The sequence below is a fragment of the Sinocyclocheilus anshuiensis genome, unplaced genomic scaffold (genome assembly GCF_001515605.1).
Source record: "Sinocyclocheilus anshuiensis isolate Anshui unplaced genomic scaffold, SAMN03320099.WGS_v1.1 scaffold115, whole genome shotgun sequence".
NCBI classification, from domain to species: Eukaryota; Metazoa; Chordata; class Actinopteri; order Cypriniformes; family Cyprinidae; genus Sinocyclocheilus; species Sinocyclocheilus anshuiensis.
Genome location: NW_015548219.1, coordinates 1,034,713 through 1,056,088, shown reverse-complemented (window position 1 = coordinate 1,056,088; position 21,376 = coordinate 1,034,713). Strand labels below are relative to the sequence as shown.

Sequence of the window (21,376 nt, the reverse complement as noted above, 5' to 3'; positions counted from 1 at the left end):
CTGCTTGTCCACTTTTCCTTACAACACTCTTATCAGCATAGGGGGAATAAATCTCATCTTATGATTTTCACTCTCAATTAAGCACTTTGACGCGTACACTAAATAATTTCAGCCCTTCTGAGTTTGATTTTCATTCAAGAGGTAGAAAGTTATCGGGAATTCGGCACGCCGCCCTCCTGCGAGCATATAAGGCCTCAGCGGCTCATTGGCAGCAACTGATATATACAAATCACTGATATGAAATCAGTCACCACAAGCTGTGGAAGTAGATAAAAATCACATTTAAATGTACAATTTAGGTTTATGAGACATTTTGTGAGTGCAACCAATCTGCTCAACACCGATATGGAAAACAATAAACAAACAAAAAAGAATGTTTACTGGTCTACACATCTTTCATTTTAAACCAACAATAACTATTATATTGATGCTTGCAGTTATGCTATTACTCTCTCTCAATGGTTTGAATAAAACACTACCATTATTAACTACTGCCAACAGCATACACAATACCACAATCAAATCTGCATATACAAGTCACATCATCAAATTGATTAATTTAACTTAATCACACGGCTCTCTAGAATATTTTATTCTGACACATGTTGATCATGGCATTCTGCAGTGAAATGCACAGAATACATTTACAAAAAAATACAAAAACAAAATGCAAATATTGCAAAATATGACAAAATATGCCTCTTGTGTTTGTGCGCGTTACGCGTTTGCAGATCAGTCTGAATGAACAATATACTGCGTTAACGGGAAGACTAAACAAAAAGTAAACAACAAAGTTAATATTTTGGAGTAAATGTAAAATGCTTAAAAACACTAACTTGATGATATTCATACTTGGCTTTAATAAAAAGAATATTAATTACATTTTAATGTACATTTCTCTCTCCTTCTCTCTTTTTCTGATAGTGTAAGTATAGTTTGGTCCATTTATTTATACTAATATCTGTTCAGAAAGAGTTCTGCTCCAAATACCATCATGTTTAAATTGATGTCAGTAGTAATAAGCTGTTGTATTTTATATGGAGCGGCTCACCTCATGGAGATTTGACCAGATGAAATCTCACTATAACTGAACACTTTTATGATATTATATTATTCATAGAAATGGTATATTTCTAAATGGCAACTGCAACTAAAGCGTTTGCGTGATGCTCCCTCTAACCACTAGGTATTAGTATAATCCAATACGTATGGCAATTTTGTCTAGTGTAACAAACTAAAAAAAACAAAAAACTAAGTGTTGAAAAAAGTTGCTTAGTAATCCACAAATAGCATCTAACATTTCAAGCGCTGCATTCCATCGCGCACATTAAAGTAAACGTTGTTAAACTCGCCTCAAGGGCGGTAAACATGTTTACATTTACCGCCGGCTACTTTTTATGGTACTGAGAGACCATGCCATTTATCTTTCTCACTCAGGACATGGAAAGTGTCCTGCATGTGGGGGTAGTGTTCCCAGCGTGCCTGCCTGCATCTGTGGGCCGTTCCTATGCTTGACGTGTCAAAGAACGAGATAGAATCCAGATGCACTTGTTCACAAACTATGCGCGCTTACCTGCAACGTGCTGAGGAGGACCTCGAGTCCGCTGGAGCTCGGCGCCGCCATGGTGGGCCTCGATCGTGCTGAAGAACGGAAAGAGGAAGGAGAAATGAAAGAGAGGTTAGAGTGACACAGAGGCAGCACCTTCTCCCTCTGTGCTTTAACAAGACAGACGGTTACAGTTAAAGCCGAGAGGGGTTCAGCTTGTCGCCTGAAACTCTATCTCCCTCAGATAAACCCGTGGGCTGCTCCAGTTGTGCACGGACATTGAGATGAGGCTCCTATTAAAAGGGCCTGACGAGACACAGGGATTAAACCAAGCCGAGCATTTCACAGGAGAGGACACGGCCTGGAGGGATATCAAGAGGCTGAGGAATCTTCTAGTGTGTGTGTGTGTGTGTGTGAGTGAGAGAGAGATAAAGAAGAGAAGTGAGCGAGAGTGTGTGTACATGCATGAGAGAACTAATATAGTCAAGCTGTGCTTAAACATGGCCTGGCACTGACATTATAAAGATGATCTATCCCCTGAAATGAATCTCGACGGAGTAAATGAACGTGATTAGTGTGGTAGACACACTCACTGCATGTGTTTTTTTTTTGCCATCCTGGCTAACAGGGAATGTTGTCAGAACTTTGGCTAATGTTTTGGCAAGGTTCTGTCAAAGTTAAAGGCTCTCCCTCTAACATTACTAGAATGTTAGATGGTCTTTAACAGCGTTCTCAAAACATTAGCACAAAAAAAAACCTAATTTAGAGACTGTTCATGGAACTTTTGTTTGTTTGTTTTGTTTTCCCGAAACGTTTTAGTTAGACATTCTGGATGACTTTTTAATGTTACTGCTTGTTTCAGAACTTTATCTTTTTAAACATTACAGAGAACATTCAAAAGTAATGCTACCATAAAGTTTGCAAAATGGATAATTCCCTTAATGTTTTCTAACGTTCACATAACCAAGTAAAAAGTTTTAAAAATGTTTAAAAACTGGACATTATAAATTTTCAGCTAACATTCAGAAACAATGTTTTCATAACTTAAAAAGACCGTTCACAGAACCTTAAATGCTGTTTATACATATATATATACACATATATACATATACATATACATATATACATATATACATACATATATATATACACACATACCCTTTATGGAACATCATCTGAATCTAACTTTTTTTTTAATGTTACTACTTTCTGAAACAAGTAGAAAGTAGTAACATAAAAAAAAAAGTTAGATTCAGATGACGTTCCATAAAGGGTATATATATATATATATATATATATATATATATATACACACACACATATATACACAGACATATACATACCCTTTATGGAACATCATCTGAATCTAACTTTTTTTTTTAATGTTACTACTTTCTACTTGTTTCAGAACATACAGAGAACATTCAAAAGTAACATTTTAAACTTTCAGAGAACATTCAGAAATAACATTTTCATAACCTAATCAAAACATATTTTTGTTAGCTGAGAAAAAAGGGCATCTAATGCCAGGAAAAAACAATGAAATACATGTTTGTGTTACCAAGCGCAAAAGGCCTATAGCAGCTTTATTGCTTATCTTGTTTTGGCTTAAAGTTACATTTAGCAGATGATTTTATCCAGAGTGATTTACAAATTAGAATAATACGTGCAAAAGCAAATGTGATTGGCTAGAAGTTCCAAAAACTTCAAAAGGGGACAATCTTCTACAAGAAAATGTAATTGACGTTTTTGCTTTGGTGTAAAAACATACAAATCCTATGGAAAAACAAATTGCAAAGGAGAACTGTTATATAAACTGCAATGAGAAAAAAATGCAGAGCAAATCCAGATTTTTCTCCTAATAAAAAGACAACCGTATATTCAGAAGAAACCTTAATCGAGTCATTGTGCCCTATTTTTAAATATTATGACATATCTCACAATAGAAAATGTATGATTTTTCACAATTGCAATGTCGTTTTTTATCATTTGTTAGTTTATCTGGGTCATGCCATCCACAATTACTGTACAGGTATGTCACCAATAGTCACTTTTGTTTCTATTTGTATTGCTCCAAAGGAATTTAAGAAAGCAAACCTAGAATAGTCTCCTGACCTATGAAAGAGCAATAAACTTGTGTTGCAAGGGGTCCACATACAACTAAGACTAAATAATGAGAGAAACCCAATACCTGCAAGTTTGCTTCAGTCTATAAAGCAGATTCAGGTCATAACGTCTCTATATAGAGATTCCCAGGGCTCAGATATTATTACAGTACAGTTGCTTGTGTTCGAGTTATGTTACAGCTATAATTTTCCACATGCAGTGCCACGAGTGTCATCAACATATGACAAAGTGCTTTAACATGGAATAAATACGCAAACATGCATTCACACATGAATACACAAGTAGCTGTTTGATTTATCTAGACGACTCATAGATATACAAACTAAGAGAGACTGCAATCACGTTAATGGAGCTTTCTCATATGGAAACCTCAGTTAATAGCCTATTATTATTAATGTTTTCTAAAATATCATAATACAATTATAATCGAATTAGTTATAATAACAATAATAATACTACAAAATGACTACTGAGGATAATTGGTACTTGTAACAGTTTTGTGTCTCTAAACACTACACCCACACTCTTTCTAAGGTTATGCTGCTGCATGAATTGGCATATTCAGCGCATGATCATGCAAGAACAAAATGCTGACGTTTTGGAAAAAAGCAAGCCAAGCCATCCCAAAGCTCGTGAGTGATAGCTTTTTGGCAAAGCAACATGTGGTGAAAGTGTGCGGGAGGACGGTGTGTAATCGATGCCAAGAAAGTTTCTGCCTTCAAACTCGATAGGAAGTAGTGTTGGGTCATTCTTGAACGATTCATTATATTTTGCTAAAATGAACGAAATGACTCGAAAAAAGATTCGTTCATTTTGCTGAACGAGACTCAAAGGTCCGAGTCGGTAAAATGATCCGAACTTCCCATCACTAATAGGAAGGTTTTTTTTTTAGCCATTTGTTCTAAGTGAAGACGCGCGTGCACACAGCACTTCCAATATTATGTAAAGGAATTAAAATTCTGTCATAACTCACCCTCGTATAGATCAAAACCCGTTTAACTTTCTTTTGTGTCGATCAACTGTGTGTAGAATGGCCACTCGTTTCCATACAATGAAAGTGGGCTGTATAAAGTTACAATGACCAAAAGGCACCATAAAATTATCAAAAAATGTTCCATATGACCCATTTGTAATCTTCTGAAGCCATACAGACATTTGCGTCATTATTTACTGAAAATCTATTTAACGTTCATGAGAGAAAGCCGCGATGACGAATTTATAATGAATCTTTCTTTTGAATAGAATCTTTCGAATCAGATGACTCACAAATTCGGTCCAAATGATTCCTTGGTTCTTGAATCCAACTCACTGACGCAAACGCCTTTTAAAAACGTAAAGCTAGCTATTGTATAGTTTTGAAGAACATCCTGCCCACTCGTTTCCACATAATTAAAATGGGCTGTAAAGTTCCAAATGACTAAAAAAAACACCATAAATACATCATAACAGTGGCCCATAAGACTCACGTGTAATCTTCTGAAGTGAGGAGCATACAGAAGTTTACATCATTAATGAAAATCTTCTTAATGTTCATGAGAGAAACTAGCAATGACTCATTTTTAAACCGTTTTTTTTTTTTGTCAAATCTTTTGAATCAGATAAATCACAAATCTGGTTCTGGAGGTGTTGAGTTCAACTCAATGACTCAAACGCAGCGATTTAACGTGAGTTGAATCTTAATTAAACGCTATAGTATGGCTTCAAAAGACTTATAAATTTAACTAGCTGAATAGAATCAGTTTTAATCAGTTTATTGGTGCTTTTGTGTCCATCCCCATTGTAACGTCATATAAAAGAATTACCACAATTATTACATTTCAGTAAGTAGATGACAACAATTTTTATTCTTGGGTGAACTATCTCTTTAGGGCTGATTCGTCATGGGAATAAAGCAGCACAGTATCTCTACAAATTTACACCCACCCTTCATCTCTCAGACCATATAATTATCTCAATCATGGGGCGCAATTTAATCTGCCGACTACACTATTATGCGGAAGATGACTTAAATGTCCCATCAGGCCAAAGCAAGAATATTGTGTCCAGCTGCAAACACACAGCTATTTATACCACTGTTTTAGGACACTGAACGTCAGTAGAGGACATGAATCCTGCGATGACAGCTCTAGTGCAACTGATGAGATCAAAATGTTGTTCAGAGAAATCAAAGCAAGGATAGTACACTGCAACACTGCAAACCAGACTGACAAAAAGTTGGCCTGAATTGACCACTATTCATATGGGTAGGTTTTCCATTTAGTAAAAGTGCAATTAGTAAACGTGGGCATCTGTATAGTTCAGTTGCTTTGATACTTTCAACTCGAGATTGAAAGTACATTTGTGAAAAACTAATTTACCTGACCAGCTCATGGTAAACCCTGAATAGATCTTAACTTGTGCAGAACAAACAAGAGCAGCAGCACCTGTCATGCCATTCCATTTGCAGTGCGTCATCAAACCGTTTTGCATTAATGGTCCAATCAAAGAAGAATGTTTATAGTCAGCAGCTGATGAAGGCTTATGTGCGTCGTTTTCATTAGCTGATTCGCTGGCAGTAACCCGAGTCCTTCCTCTACAGTCAGGGTGATTTTGTTTATGTTTAAGGAGCCAAAACAGACGGCTGTCAGCATACAAAAAAGCTGAGTAATCTTTGCAGAGGGAATGCATACCATATGTAACCTACTAATTTCATTAGCATTTTTCAACTGTCAAATTTTCGCTTAAATCCTTGAACATAAAATTTTTCTTTATGCTGACTTTTAACACTGCCATAAAAGTAACTGAAATGTCTTATTAATTTGAAATGAATAATTAAAAAAAACACATTTAATAATAAAAGTAATTCTAAATTCAGATGAGCTGCACTTGAAACCTAAAATGACCTATATTACTTGGCAGAAGAGGTCTTATTATTGTTGTTGAGAATTAATTTATTACAATTAAGAAAATAGAAAAAAAATAAAACAAATATTATTATTGTTGTTGTTGAAAATTGTATATACTATTAAGAAGAATCAAAATAGAAGAAATAAGACAAAAATAAAACAAATATAAGAAAAAATACAATAGAGTTGTTTTTGATGTAGTAGTAATAATAATAATAATAATAATATCATTGTTGTTGTTGTTGTTGTTGATGAGAATTTAATTGCAATTAAGAATAAAAAATAGAAAAAATAAAAGAAAAAAATACAATACAAAGCCGTTTTGTTGTAAGAATAATACCAACAACAACAATCATGCAAATTTAATAATAAAAAATGAATACAATAATGATAATGAAATTAATAACAATAACCGTAATATTAATAGTGCTAAACATGTAATTATACAAATAATAATAATTATTTTTATTTAAAATAATTGTTAAAGAAATCGTAATTATATATAAGAAAAAATACAAATTAAAGTTATTTTGGTTATAATAAAAATAATAATAATAAAAACGAAGATTTTTATTAAAAATAATCATGCTAAAGAAATTGTAATTATATAAGAAAAAAATGCAATTTAGAGTTATGGTAATAATAATAATAATAATAATAATAATAATAGCTAAACATTTAATAAGACTAATCATAATAATAATACTAATAATAATAAATTAATAATAGCTAAACATTTAATAAGACTAATAATAATAATAATAATAATAATAATAACAATAACAATAATTCTGCCAAGTCAAACACTTCTACCGACACTTCTGCCCCAAACAATCTGCCAGAGAAACAGGTGATCCCACTAAACTCATGCTATTGGTTGAACAACAATTTGACACGTCTGTATGTTCAAACAAACAGAGGAATTTTGAAAGTGCCACAGTGTTTACACTCTTCAGAGAACGTCAACACACAACTTTGCACATTCAAGTGGAATTATAGTAAGTATTTTCAACCCAGTCAGATGTGCATTATTAATTGTAAACAAAACTAAAATTAGTGATCCCAGAACGCAGGTTCTGTGTTTTGAGTAACAGAAGCCTGATACCCAGAAGGGACCTTGACTCTTTCCCAGGCGTACAGTGATGAGCTGACGCAGGACATGCTAACAACACCTTCACCTCTGTCCTGTTCCGAGTGACCCAGTCAGTCATTATCCGACTTGAGACGTATTTCGCAAGTTCGGGTTTCAGAGCTGAGTGAGTTTCCACCCCACCATTTGTTCCCAGGCTAAAATAAGAATTAGCAGCTCTTGCTAATTGCAGCTGTGATCAAGGCCTTAGGATTTTATTTTTGTGCAAATCCATGAGAGGTAATTGGTTATGACAAGAATCTTTCTGCAGTTTAGAGATTTTTTTGGACAAACACCGAGATTATGATTGTTCAGAAAGTAATTCTCATCTGAACTGACATGAGTTTACAAGGAGGAATTGTGCCAAATTAATTTTAAAAATCTTGCCTGAGCACTGTTAAGGGTTACAGTTTGACACTTTGTGTAGTAATTTGGCACAATGGAAGCTTGTTTGGGAGAACAGTTTACAAGTAAAATTGCCATGCCACAGTAACTGTGAGCTTATAAAGAGAAAAAAAAAAGGAAAATCAGGACTCTAGCTGGGTAAAATGAACCATTATAATGAGAGCAATGAGCTTGGCATAACATTCAACACCATGTTGGAATATGGTCTTGTGGCCGATCATGTGTAAAACAAACTGTTGTAATTTGTGAATTAACTCCCATCAGAACGCATTGGAAGTTTTTATTGCTGAGGAGGCATGCAAATGCTTTTCTACATCACCATAAAAACTGAAAATATCATCTGAATATATGAACATCAACTTGGCCATGAAACTAATGCTGATAAATTGAGTTTGCAATGGTTTTAAAATGTTAGTTCTTTTACAAACAATTTAAAATAAATAATAAAAAGTGAAAAAGCTTCCCACACACACACACAATATGATGTTTAAACACTAGAGGGCAGTATATGAAACATGACTTAGCATGCCACAGTGACAACACATCATATCAAAATGGAGTTAAATGCACCAAGTCATGTCAATATTGTTGTTCCACAGATAACAAGAACAGCATGAAACACATTTGAAAGAAATGATCATGCATCAAAAAAGTTGTAGACACAGCACAAGAAAACTAATATCGAGTACAGCATTTCTCAGATAGCTGGACAGTTTGCCATCAACTCTGACGCATCCAAAGCAAAAGACTGAACTGATTAGATGATGGTGCGAGATGTTCTCTATTCACATCCTGCCCCCCTAGCATTACTCGACATTTCCCTCGAGTACGGAGCTCTATTTAAAACATTTTTGACCTTCATGTTTGACTGGGCTAAAGAGTAAGAGGCTTAAGACAAGAAACAAAACACCCCTTCCATTGCAAACTGCCTACCACCCCCCCACCATCGCTAATGCTATATCGTTCAAATCTTAGCCTTTTTCATTTTCAATTGTCATTCATGCACATCACTAAAATTCAAGGGACTTGGGACAAAGATAGATAGACAGACAGACAGACAGACAGACAGACAGATAATTAACAGCTCTCGACGTTAATGACGCAACGTTATTGCGTGTATAGCAACACTAAATCTGACGCAACCAGATAATGAGATTTCCCAAGCAGACAAATTATTGTCATACACTTTTAATTTTGGTCACACTTGCGATCGTATTGAAGCCCTGAATTCTACTAAATAAACTGTTTTAGCCATACAGTGTATTTTAATGAGCCATACAGTGAATCAGCGCCAAAATACTGTAGAATTTGATGTCTTTGACATCAACAACAAAATATACGGAAACTATACATTTGCTAAAGATGGTTATCAAATATGTTTAGGAAAGTTACTTTTTAAAGTAATGCATATATTGCGTTACTCCATAAAAAAGTAACTAATTGCATTAGTTACTTTCTAGCGAAAGTAATGCATTGCCTTACTTTTGCGTTACTTTTGCGTTACTTTTTTGTCACCTGAGTGCTTACTTATTTATTATTAGTACCAAAAAAACCTAAACGTTATATTTTGGCAACTGTAAATGTCACCAAAAGTGAAATTAATAAGCCTCAGGCTGAAGGAAGTGCTTCTGCCTCTGCACCTCACTCATAATGTCTCTCAACATGGAGATGGAAGAGGTGTCAATGAATAAACGGGAAAACAAAGAAACCCCCAAAAGGTGTATTTTTGGCAACTGTAAAGCCCCTTTCACACCAAAAGTGAAATTAATAAGCCCCCGGCTGAAGGAAGTGCCAATTTCTCTCCCAATTTTTCTCAACTTGGGGACGGGAGGGGTGTCGGTGAATAAATGCTATAAAAATGTAACTTGTGTTACTTATTTGAAAAAGTAACTCAGATATTTTCTTGTAAATTTAAAAGTAATGTGTTACTTTACTACTTACTTGAAAAAGCAATCCGATTACGTAACTTGCGTTACTTGTAATGCGTTACCCCCAACACTGCTTCTTATTTAGAGCCACTTATGGGCAGTCAAAGTTGATGTTGATGTTGATGAACATATGTGTGCAACAAAGATGGACAATTCTCTCAGTAAGTGCTTAGGGAGGCTCTGGTTGGCACCTCTGTCATGCAGACAAATCTGAAATGATAGGTTGGGATTATCAGTTCATCTCCTACTGTAACGAAAAGGGCTCTATGAAGTTCACAGGCTCTCCGTATAACTTGTCTGGAGCCACTGGGAGTACAGCGAGTGCCAAAGAACCGCGGCCAAACTTCGGCATTGAGTCAAGTTAAAGGACACCGGTTCATCCAGGCAGCCACACTGGCATATTCTATATTGACAAATGCATAATGCAACTCAAGCACACCCCATACACAAAGCACCTCGGCATGTCAATCATAAATCATCAACAGAGGATTTATGGAAAATCAGCTTTCTCATCAATAACATTAATCAAGTCTGTGAAATTCCAGGCCCACACCGGATCAAAGGTAGAAGCCTATATTGCATGTCAGTAACTGCATATGCTTTCTTAAAATAGTCCGGCAATAGACTTGGTTACTACACTACAAATCACAACATAATCCATTCTCAGCACTGAGATCCAAGGAAGAAACCAAGCTATTCACTTCTGACCAGAATGATAAATTAGGAGTCACCGAGCTATGGCAGACAGATGGAAAAGAGATAAACCTCTGCTCCGAGCCAAATGAGCCACTGAGAGCGTGCGCAAGAGAGGGAGAGAGCTAGAGGTGTTATGGACTTGTGCGTGTGTTGACATTTCTCTACACTACTGCATTAATAATGCAAACAAAAAAATCAACTTTACATACAGATGCAATATAGGTTCATTTATGTTTATTAGATAGAGATACGTTAATTCTGAAGTAATACTGAAGATACATACTTATTTTCATGTTAACACTCCTATTTGCCAACATTATAATTTCTGAGAGTTGTAATATATAAACAGAAAAAAGAAGTCACAAGTGTGAGAAAGTCTCACGTTGCATTCTTTTTTATTCCATGGTCGGAACAAAAACAATGTAAACTTGTGAAATGTAAACTCGGAGTTCAGAGAAAATTTTTCAAAATTGCTAGATGTAAATTCTGAGAAAAAATCCAGCAATTCTTTTTTTTTTTTTTCACAGAATTCTGAGTATACAAGTCAGAATTGAGATACAAACTTAGAATTCCGAGAAAAAGTTCAAAAAGCAAGATATTGAAAAAGGCAGAATTTTCTCAGAATTCTGAGTTTATAAGTCAAAAATCAAAAATGCAAGAATTTCTGAGAATTGTAATATATAAACAGAAAAAAAGTCACAATTGTGAGATTGTAATGCAAGTTGCAAGTTGCATTATTTTTTATTTCAGGGCAAAAACAATTGCGAAATGTAAACTCAATTCTGAGAAAAAAATCTTGCAATTCTGAACTTTTTCTCCGAATTCTGAGTATAAATCAGAATTGAGATATAAATTCAGAATTCTGGGAAAGTTCAAACTGCAAGATGCAAACTCAATTGCTCTCATAATTCTGAAAAACTCAGAAAAAGGCAGATGAGATTTTTCTCCGCATTCTGAGTGTATAGTCGGAACTGTGAGATGTAAACTCAGAATTGCAAGATAAAAAAATCAGAAATGCAAGAAAGAAAATGAGAACTCTGAGATTATCTCTCACCGTTCTGAGAAAAAAAAGACTAAATTGTGAGAACTTTTTGTTTGTTTTTATTAAATAAATTTTAAAATGTTACAATACATTTTATTAATTTATTGGTTTTTTTTATTTCATGGCAGAAACTTGCTTCCAATTATTTCAATATATCTGTATATATTTTCTCATTTTAAGTTCTTGGCACCTTTGTACGTCTGTAAATAGTTACTTGTGTAATGTCAAAATACTGAAATAAACAAGTTTGCACCAAACGAGGATCATAATCATCTAGATAAAAGGCCCTTCTATTTCAATTACGCCTTATATTCAGCATAAATAATGGAGGAAAATCATCAGTAGCAGCATCTAAGGGTGTGATAAGGTCTCTGTAATAGTGATCAAGTCAGATATATAGTGAAAACTATAATTATATAACATTTAAACTAGCCCTTTCATATTAACAGCTGATAGGGCTTTTTAGTGCCTGCCCTTCACATAAAAATTAGACTCATCTCCTCCTATTAAATAGCAGCTACATTATGAAGACATAATTATGCCATTGACTGCTATTAAGTGACATTAAAATTGTGATTCAGAAGAAAATAAGGTCACATCGCCTGTATTTACAGTATTTGCCATCTTAAAGGGGAGTAAAAGGCAAGAGCTAGGTAAAGATTCAATGAAATGGTTTGACAAATGTAATTTTCTATCCTGTACTGATGTATTTCCTATTCAAACAGGTTGGAGCAGGACAAATGGTCCTTTTTTACAGCCAGTTGCCTTTAGTTTATGTTGCTGTGTGCAAAAAGCAAAGGCGGCATACTTTTTTCTGCAATTTATATGTTGCCTACAAAAAAAATGTGCTTAAAGCTACTTTTGAACTGCTCCTAATGCAGAAAAATAAGTTTTGCCCCCCATTGTTTCATTACATCAGCAGAGACTAACTGCTAAAACTAATCAGCTAAATCCTGACCCTTGGTCAAAAGCATGAAATGCTAGTTGATCATCAGTGGTCCATTTTTCCAGAAGAGAAAGACTGTAGATTTCAAATGCGTATATCTGCTAAAGCTGTTAGAAATACATTAGCATATAGATGACCTCAAAGCTAACAGACATTGAGCCTAAACTCCCAATTTGGATTCATGGGGTTTCTACGGCTGTGAAGAATAATAAATACTCTGCTACTAACAAACTCCTGTTGGACTTACCTGGTAAACAAAATGTTTAATAAACAAATTATTGTTGTTATCTAAAATTGTGTTTCCCAGCCAAAAGTTTAACTTTAGACACAAATTATCTATTTTCAAAAAGCTTTGCAATCTTGGATTCATCCTTCCTCAGTTCAAAGCACAACAGCATTTCTTAGAACATATCCGGAAATTATGAAATGAAAAAAGATTTTCCAGTGTCTCATTCTCCCAAATTGACTGTTCTCTGGGCAACAACTCATTGCTTAGCAACTGTCACATCTGATAAAACATGCATCAGAGTAAATAAATATAAAGCACTACTTTAATATTTTGACAGCTTGGATTTTACCTTCAAGCATAAAAAAATGAAAAAGAAAAGTTGTCAAAATAATGTTTAATTCAATAATTATCACTGTAAATTAACAGGGCTAGTCACCAATGGAGGTCTAGATCAGTCACAGACCCCACTTTATTAATATTGATAATATCATGTATACATATACATATACATATATATATATATATATATATATACAGTCTATATATAGACTTGCAGATTATTTACATTTGCAGTCCTTGAATCACTGACCACCAGTAATCTACGTACCAGTTTGAGAACCAGTGTCATTGTTTGGGCCTTAATCATGATCGCGTGTCAAGTTCTGCCAAGTAATTTTTAGAAACTTTTAAAGTTCTCTGTGCACAGCATAGCTTGTGCCATACCACTGCCATGTTCATTCTATAAAAGCTTCTCTCAGTCGTTAGTGAATGATTCCTAACGCTGTGGGAAATACAGGCAGATACCTTAGACGCCAAACTAGTGGCTACTGAGAGTCACTTAAAGTTCCACCTCAAGTGCGACTTCCTGCCCTTCTATCCAAAAAAAAAAAAAAAAGGGATCTGGCAAATCATTAGAAAGATTATTAGCTGAAAGGTAACACTCCCAGCTCAAGCTACAATGATAAAAGTTCACGATGGGGTCAAATGTTTGGTCAGAACTGCAAAGGTTTCATTTGGCTTCCTCCTCTATAGGTCAACCATACAAGTTGTATTCTATCTTTGGTTCTTGCATGTTAATCAACTTACTCTACAATATTTCATTAGCATTTGGCTGATATTTAACAAGACAACAAGGCTATGATGTGTTACATTCCTGTTCTAAGTATGTTTTTTGTGAGGTCTTTTGAAAAAAAAAAAAAAAAAAGGCAATAATAAAATAAACAGCAATGGTAAATAGCTTCCCTTATGCCTTTGGGAGCCAACAAATCCAAGCCGTCTCCATTAGGACAACAGCTGCTGATGAAGCAAGCACCATGAAGAGTAGGTGAAAATGGCATGACTTAACCTTGAACTTCAGGAGGAAACTAGAAACCTGCTTTGAAAAAAAAATTTTAATAATAAAACAACCGCACCTCGCATTTGAGTCGCTTGGTTAATCGTATCCACTTGAAAAGTGGCATTAGCACAATGCACAAACAATTAGCACAAACGTTCCATCTGTGCAGGTAAATTCAATTAGAGCTAATTATCACATTATTCTTTTGTACAAAAAGAATTAACGTCTTCAAGAGGCCAAAGTCCGACCATCATTATCTAGGCTCAAACCGACCACTATCAGAAAACATTCTGCACAAAAACAACTCTGGCTCCATGAATAATGTGCTAATAATAATGAAAAAAAAAGTTTGACCCTGATGTCCCCTAGCAGTCTTCAGCGTTAGTTACACATCAGCAGTACCCGCTGGGTTTTTGGCTTAATCTCCCTAAAGCCTCTAATGGCATGGCAGAATGAACAAATATTTAAATGCCTCAGTGAATACAGCCACGGCTAAAATTACACAGAGGGGGTCATATCTTTTTTTACCAATATTGTTGAAAAGTGTAAACAACATCTAGAGTGTCACACATACACCAACGCATGCGAACATTATAAACTAAGAAATAGAGTCAAATGTTGCAGATATCACATCCCCATAAGCGGCAAGGTGACTTCATCACACACAATACCACTGAATCCCTCTCTAATCCAGACAGACAGAGTCTATAAATTATAACCTACACCTGTGGGACATGGACTTCCTAAAGCCAGAAGAGCTTTAGCGCTTTCGCGGTCTCTCTATGGAATTCTCCTGGCACAATTGCATTGTGGGATGTAACTGTCACTCAGCAGTGATCTTTGTTTAGTTACATAATACCATAAATATCCCAACGTTTGAGAGGCAAACTCATGGATTGTTAACCATACGAAGGAGGCAAGGAGGACAAATATCAAAAACTGCTGCGTTCGCTGTTGAGGCTGCAAGATAAAAATAATGTCATTTTGACAGGACTGACATGGCAATTTGTGACATGAAGAGCGGAGGTCAAGCTTATTTTAGAAACAAAACCTGATACAGCTGTTGTGCAATGTCTTGAGTCGATGGAAATAACTCATATCGTCTTAAGCTCAGTTAAAAGCAAAGAGCAGGTGGGGCTTGAGACATTCCATGTGGTTGCCCAAAATCCATGAGATGTGCCAAGATCAAGATGGCAAAGACAAGAGCTCCGCCCATCCTGTTGTCTCGCCAATCACAAGGCAGTGCCTAAGCACAAATGCAAATCTTTGCACGTCAGCAAGAGTACGCCTGCATCAATCGGGCCGATTATCTTGATAATTGAGCATGCATTTAAAGGTTGACTCCGGTAAATCTTGTAAATGTAACCATGCAATCCTCTGCAACAAATCTTTTCACTGATCGCTCTACTGAGTCTTTTTAAAAACACTAGATGCATCAAGCTCATGCAACCTGGTCAAAAGCTGTGAAAGGCTGCAAAAGATCCCTGTGTGCAAGCAAAACAAGGCATTTACATGTGCAAGCTCCGGTAGGAGAGCTCTTTACACACGGCACGCTCTTGCCAAGTGCAGGATTTGATGTGCATTCAGAGCATTGCAGAGATTTATCTTCTCGCTTACCCCCATTAGTGAGGATTCCACACTCTCTCAATGTCGCTGTCCAGGTGAAGTAACCCGGTTTACTGTAGCTGTACATCTTAGGATGGTCAATAGGGTCAGAAAAAAGGACAAAAGGATATAGGACCAAGAGTAACACAATAGATTCCTGTCTGCTTCTACCTCCTCCCTCTGCCTATAGGCCACTCACTGAGTGCTGAAGAGGCAAGTGCACCCTAGAGGCCAGTGGGATGTAAATCAGTCCAGGGTGCACAAGTTGTCTAGGGTTGTGTGGTATCTTTCTGTGGGGGGTTGGTGTTGTGGTTTTATGCAGCTTCTTTAGATAGCTTATGGCAGGGTTTATAAATGTATGTGTCTGTGGTGTTGTATGGGCGGTAGACTTAGAACCTGCCAATGGAGGATGTCCAAACTAGTCTCAGCCTCTTGATGTGTCCATCCACACCACACAATATGAATAGCATGTTATGCGGGGAATGCACAAGTGAAAATAAACCCTATTCATGCAAGCATGCAACGGGATCCCTTTGATCGGCATGACACAAAAGCTAACAAGTATCACCATAGCACAAGTTTGCATCCTTACCCTATCCATGCTGTCCACATTTCAGGTCATTATTCTCCCTTGAGTGCTGCTAAACTGCATCAGAACAAAACAGCTGTAAATCACCATCTAAAGCCCCTATTAGCATCAGCTTGGTTGCCAAGTTCAGACAGTGATGTTTAGTCGCAACAATCACAGGAACTTCACACGGTGCAAGAACATTAGCCTGCCATGATGGAAAATTAATAAAACTGTTGAACGCCATAGCTAGGCATGCACGGGAAGCTCGGAGAAGCGTATCTTGTAAAGGCGGCTGCCTACAACTACAAATTTACAACTGCTTGGCCGTCTCCCAACCTTTTAATTAACACTTTACATTGGTAGAGTGACTTCTGCCTGCTGCAGAATTTGTCAGCGGGCCAAATCTCTTCTGGTCTCTTGGTCCTGTTTTCCAAACCACTTACTTGCAGTCCTTACATTTTGCTTATAGGATTTCAGTTCAGTTTTAGTGTTTTTGAAAGCCATCTTCAGCTTGGGACCCCGAAAACACCAGCAAATATACTTGCAAGGCACAAATGGATACACAAAAGATGTATTTTGAAAAAAAAATTTGAAAAGTGAAAGCCATTGTGTTCCAATGTTGATTAGATCACACTGACTTTCAAAATATGTTGTTTTGTGTTCCACAGAAGAAAGTCAGGCATACAGATTTGGTGAGTAAATGTACATTTTCTTTTCAGGGTGAACAATGCCTTTAAATAACTTAAGCTGCAAGACCTAATATGTCAACCAGTTTCACATGAAAAGACAGGCAAGGTTTACCAGCAATATTTTGGTGTCCCCAATAGGGTTCAAGATGCTAACTGCTTGAGCCTTGCTACTGAGGTTGTAAGAAATTGCAATTCAATTGAATTTGAATTGAGATAGCAGACAAGATGCAGAATTCCAGCTTAAATTAATGCAAAGAAGAATTGCAATCAGTGGAAATTCATTGAAATTGTTTTTAGGGTGGGTGGACGAACGGACAGGCAGATAGATAGATGTAACATTTATAAGTGCAGAATGTTAAAGCTCTTGTACCAATTCAAATGAGACCATGCATAATCTAAAGTTGTGTTTTTACCACTTCGAGACCTACCAATGGGAGCAGTGGATGGTCTTCTTGACAGGCATGCAACTTCAATGGTACAAGCGTTGGACCTGAAGCACTTTTTGTAGCTTTTGTTTATCTTTCAGTGGGGCAAAGTATATATAGAGCTCAAGGTGCACAAGCTGTTTCGAGAACATTTGAGAGGTTCAAGGGGCTTATGAAACCACAGGTCCAGTAACCAGCTGGGAGCCATGGACAGTTTAATCCCAGCCAAAGAAGGCAGAACGTGATCATGTTTTCTGGGGATACCTTTCAGGAGACCCCATCAAGTCCCTCACAGAGAGGTTTAGCTTCATCTCTAAAACAACAGAGAGCACTCCTCCTCTTTCTCCCTCACCTTCCCTGTGGCATAACCCTCTTTACACAGGGAACAGCACTTTGCTTGTTCTTCTAGCATTCTGAGCATAAACATGTTAAATAAGTTATCAACCCGAGTGATGCAGGGCACCTATGACAGACTTCTATGCCAAGCTCCTCAGAGTCCCATAAATAAATAAGAGCAGAGCTGAGGATGCCGGGAAGAGTGTTCGGCACTCAAAGCTGTCAGTTAACAATCCATCTTTAAATCTTGTTGTGAACCATTCCCAGGTTAAAAGCAAAAATAAACATCCTGCCTCATGACTCAACCCTTTTAGTACAACACTCCACAAATGATGCTGCGGTTTACAATGTTCTGCATGATATTGAGAAAAAGTATCACAAACAAACTCTGTGGTTCAGAGAGGAAAAGAAAGCGCATAAAAGCATTTGCTTCTTGAAATCAATAAGTGAATGAGAAAATCAAGTACACAGCGGGCATCAAGAAATTATTGATAAACTGTGTGGGCTGGATGCAATCCTTGAAAGTCTCACCAAGGACACGCTCTAAACTATAAAGCTAAAATAAATTATTTCAGTCCACCCTGGATCCAAGCTGTGGATCCAAAAAGGCTTTTAAAAAAGGAATGGAAATCATAAGGAATCCAAATCTTGTAGTATTTTTTAGGTAAAAATAATAATAAAAAAGGAATATACTTAATAATTCATTACATTTATATAGCACTTTTCTGCTTTTCTAAGCACTCAAAGCGCTCTACATTGTGAGGGGGGATCTCCTCGTCCACCACCAGTGTGCAGCATCCACCGGGATGATGTGACGGCAGTCATAGTGTGCCAGAACGCCCACCACACACCAGCTTATTGACTCAACCCTGCTTAGCTTCAGTGGGCAACCAGTCTTGGGCTGCATGGCTGCGTATGACTTCCACTACCAAATGATATGATTTCCAATAAAGCAAAAAAAGTTGTAAAATTCATTAATTTACAACCAAAAAAAACACTACTGATAAAACTTAACATGCATCATTAACACTATCATTTAAACAGTCAGTCATGAACTACACTGATTTAAGTCTGACATGCCTTAAAATGAAAATTACCCAATGATTTACTCACCCTCAAGCCATCCTAGGTGTATATGACTTTCTTCTTTCAGAGAAATTCAATTGGAATTCACTACACCTACGTCACCTGCTGGAACACCACTCTCTCATGTGAATGTATGTATGACAGTTAGCGGAAGCTAGAGATTACGGTTTATAAAGTTTTAAATATGGCTATTTTTCTTACACAAATGCATACATTTGCTTCAGAATGCCTTTATTAACCTCCTGGAGCCATGTGGAGCACTTTTTATGATGGATGCACTTTATTTTGCTTCAAAATCTCAACCACCATTCACTGCCATTATAACGCTTGGAAGAGCCAGGACATTTTTTTAATATAACTCCGATGTATTCGTCTGAAAGAAGAAAGTCATATTCACCTAGGATGTCTTGAGGGTGAGTAAATCATGACACAAAAATGACACAAACCCAAACTAGTGAAGTCCAAATCCCAAAAAAATGATTATTCTTAAATACATAAATTCCTGGCTAATAAGAGTCATTCATTCAGGAATCATACTAAACATGTTTCAGGCTGTAGATTTACTAGAAGTGATGTGGTGCGGTTGATTTAGAGTCTGCTGAATGTTAACGTTACAGAAAAAAATATTATACTGTATAAAGACACGCAAAGAATATGCCCCTACAATTAATAAAACAAGTTGTTTTAATGTTCATAAATTTCATATGATCAATTTCATTGATCACAGTTCATAAATTGAACTCTCGTGCTTTTGAAGGAGGTGGGTTTGATCAAGTGATGGCAACAGTGTTTTTAATTTCACATCTGAGGCCAATTTTCATTCCACGCTCAGACCTTCTTAGAGGGGAATTACGCAAATGTGGATACTGAGACCCTTAAGCAGACATACTTGTCATCTAGTGCGCTTAGCAAAAGATAACCTCAGTATGAAATGCACGTAGACAGCCATCTCGAATTGCTGGCTACCATTAGATATTAGATTAAATTTCTCTCGGGTATTAAGAGTGGATGATTGTTTATTTTCATCTGATAACCAAGGTAAAAACGAGCAAGCAATATGGCAGTAATCATAACAAATCATAAAAGGGAGATTGGCTCTTTAGCTCTCATTTTTTATCTCAAAGTAAGTCTTTTGCTTATGATTCTGTGAGAAGCCATGGGTTTAAAAGGCCTTTTAAAACTCAAAGTAAATACATTTAAATTTATATAACTAAAATATATGCAAACTTACACCTAAATTGTGACATTTGTATATCACAATTGCCTCTTGACGTTACAATTATTCATCATAGTCAAAATTATGATTATCAAAAATTCCCAATTAGCATGTAAAGTCAATTATTTAGGATTATAATTTACAAGATAATTGCAACTTTTAGATATATAACGGCAGCTATATATCACAGTTGCGGTTATATTAATTTTTTCATAACTGTGGCTTAATATTTCAACATTGTGACTATTTTTCATTATTGTGACTTGAATTTAAACTTTATCCCAGAATTACCAGTTTTAAGGCAGAAAAGGGCTTCCATACATGAGGCTCTTTTGTGAGTTTAATGCACAAAAATAAAGGAAACGGCTATGGGTAGGAAAATAGAGGACCCACCAAGAGTGTAGCCTAATTTTAGAACTAACTTTTTTGAATTTATCAGAAAAATCTGTCAAAATGTTTACTTGACAGCAGCCAGTAATGCTTAATACACTGCTGATCATGAGTCTAATCACCATCTGCAAATCTCAACATCAAATTAAAGAGGATGACTCATTCCCTAGTGGTCCACTAACTTAAAATACCACGTTAAGCATCTTTTCTTGCCATTAATGGTATTTTTGGAGAGAGACGTGTTCGGAGGGCACGTATTCGCTGCCAATTTCGTATCTCCCCCTTTCATCAGGCCCACAGTGGACACTAGACTCTTTTCCCACCTGTCCTGCAACCTGAATGGGATGTGCGTCTTGTATTTTGTTCCCAACGCAACAGGAACTGTGCTGTGGAAGTATCCCACCACTGCCAGGCTCAGGATTTTCCACTGGGCTCTTTTGTGTGCCAGAAAGTCCAACTGTCACTCAAACGGCGGCTGTAACATGAGCAATCGACCAAGCGCTGGCACTCACATGCTGGGGATGGCTGAAATAGCACTTTACATAAAACATGCAGAGAGAGGGCAGTGAAATCTGACCTCAGCATGGGCTGCCAGTTCTCCCACCCCACTCCAATATCCTTATCCCGTCCTCCCGCTCACCCACCTACTCAAATCCTGCACCAACAACCTCACAACAAAAAAGCAAACAGAGAGAGCGAAAATGGGAGGGGGGAAGCAAAGGGTCTTTCTGAAATTTCATTAGTCATTTACTGCAGCTGAAGGAACACAGTGAGTAAATGTCTGTTTGG

At 36.5% G+C, this 21,376-nt stretch overlaps 1 protein-coding gene across 2 annotated transcripts in view; it reads right to left on the bottom strand.

The window, feature by feature from the left end:
* The window catches only part of LOC107654140 (cytosolic carboxypeptidase 4-like), a 227,408-nt gene that overhangs the window by 148,767 nt on the left and 57,265 nt on the right, over positions 1–21,376 (bottom strand). The window contains exons 1-2 of one of the 2 annotated variants that reach the window (XM_016441083.1): positions 15,887–16,025; positions 1,574–1,641 (exon numbers count right to left, since the gene is read on the bottom strand). In XM_016441083.1, the coding sequence (XP_016296569.1) occupies positions 1,574–1,641; positions 15,887–15,962 (144 nt within the window). In that variant the 5' untranslated portion in view covers positions 15,963–16,025. Of the gene's footprint in view, positions 1–1,573; positions 1,642–15,886; positions 16,026–21,376 lie in introns of those variants that run through there. The other variant, XM_016441082.1, reaches the window with a different exon arrangement.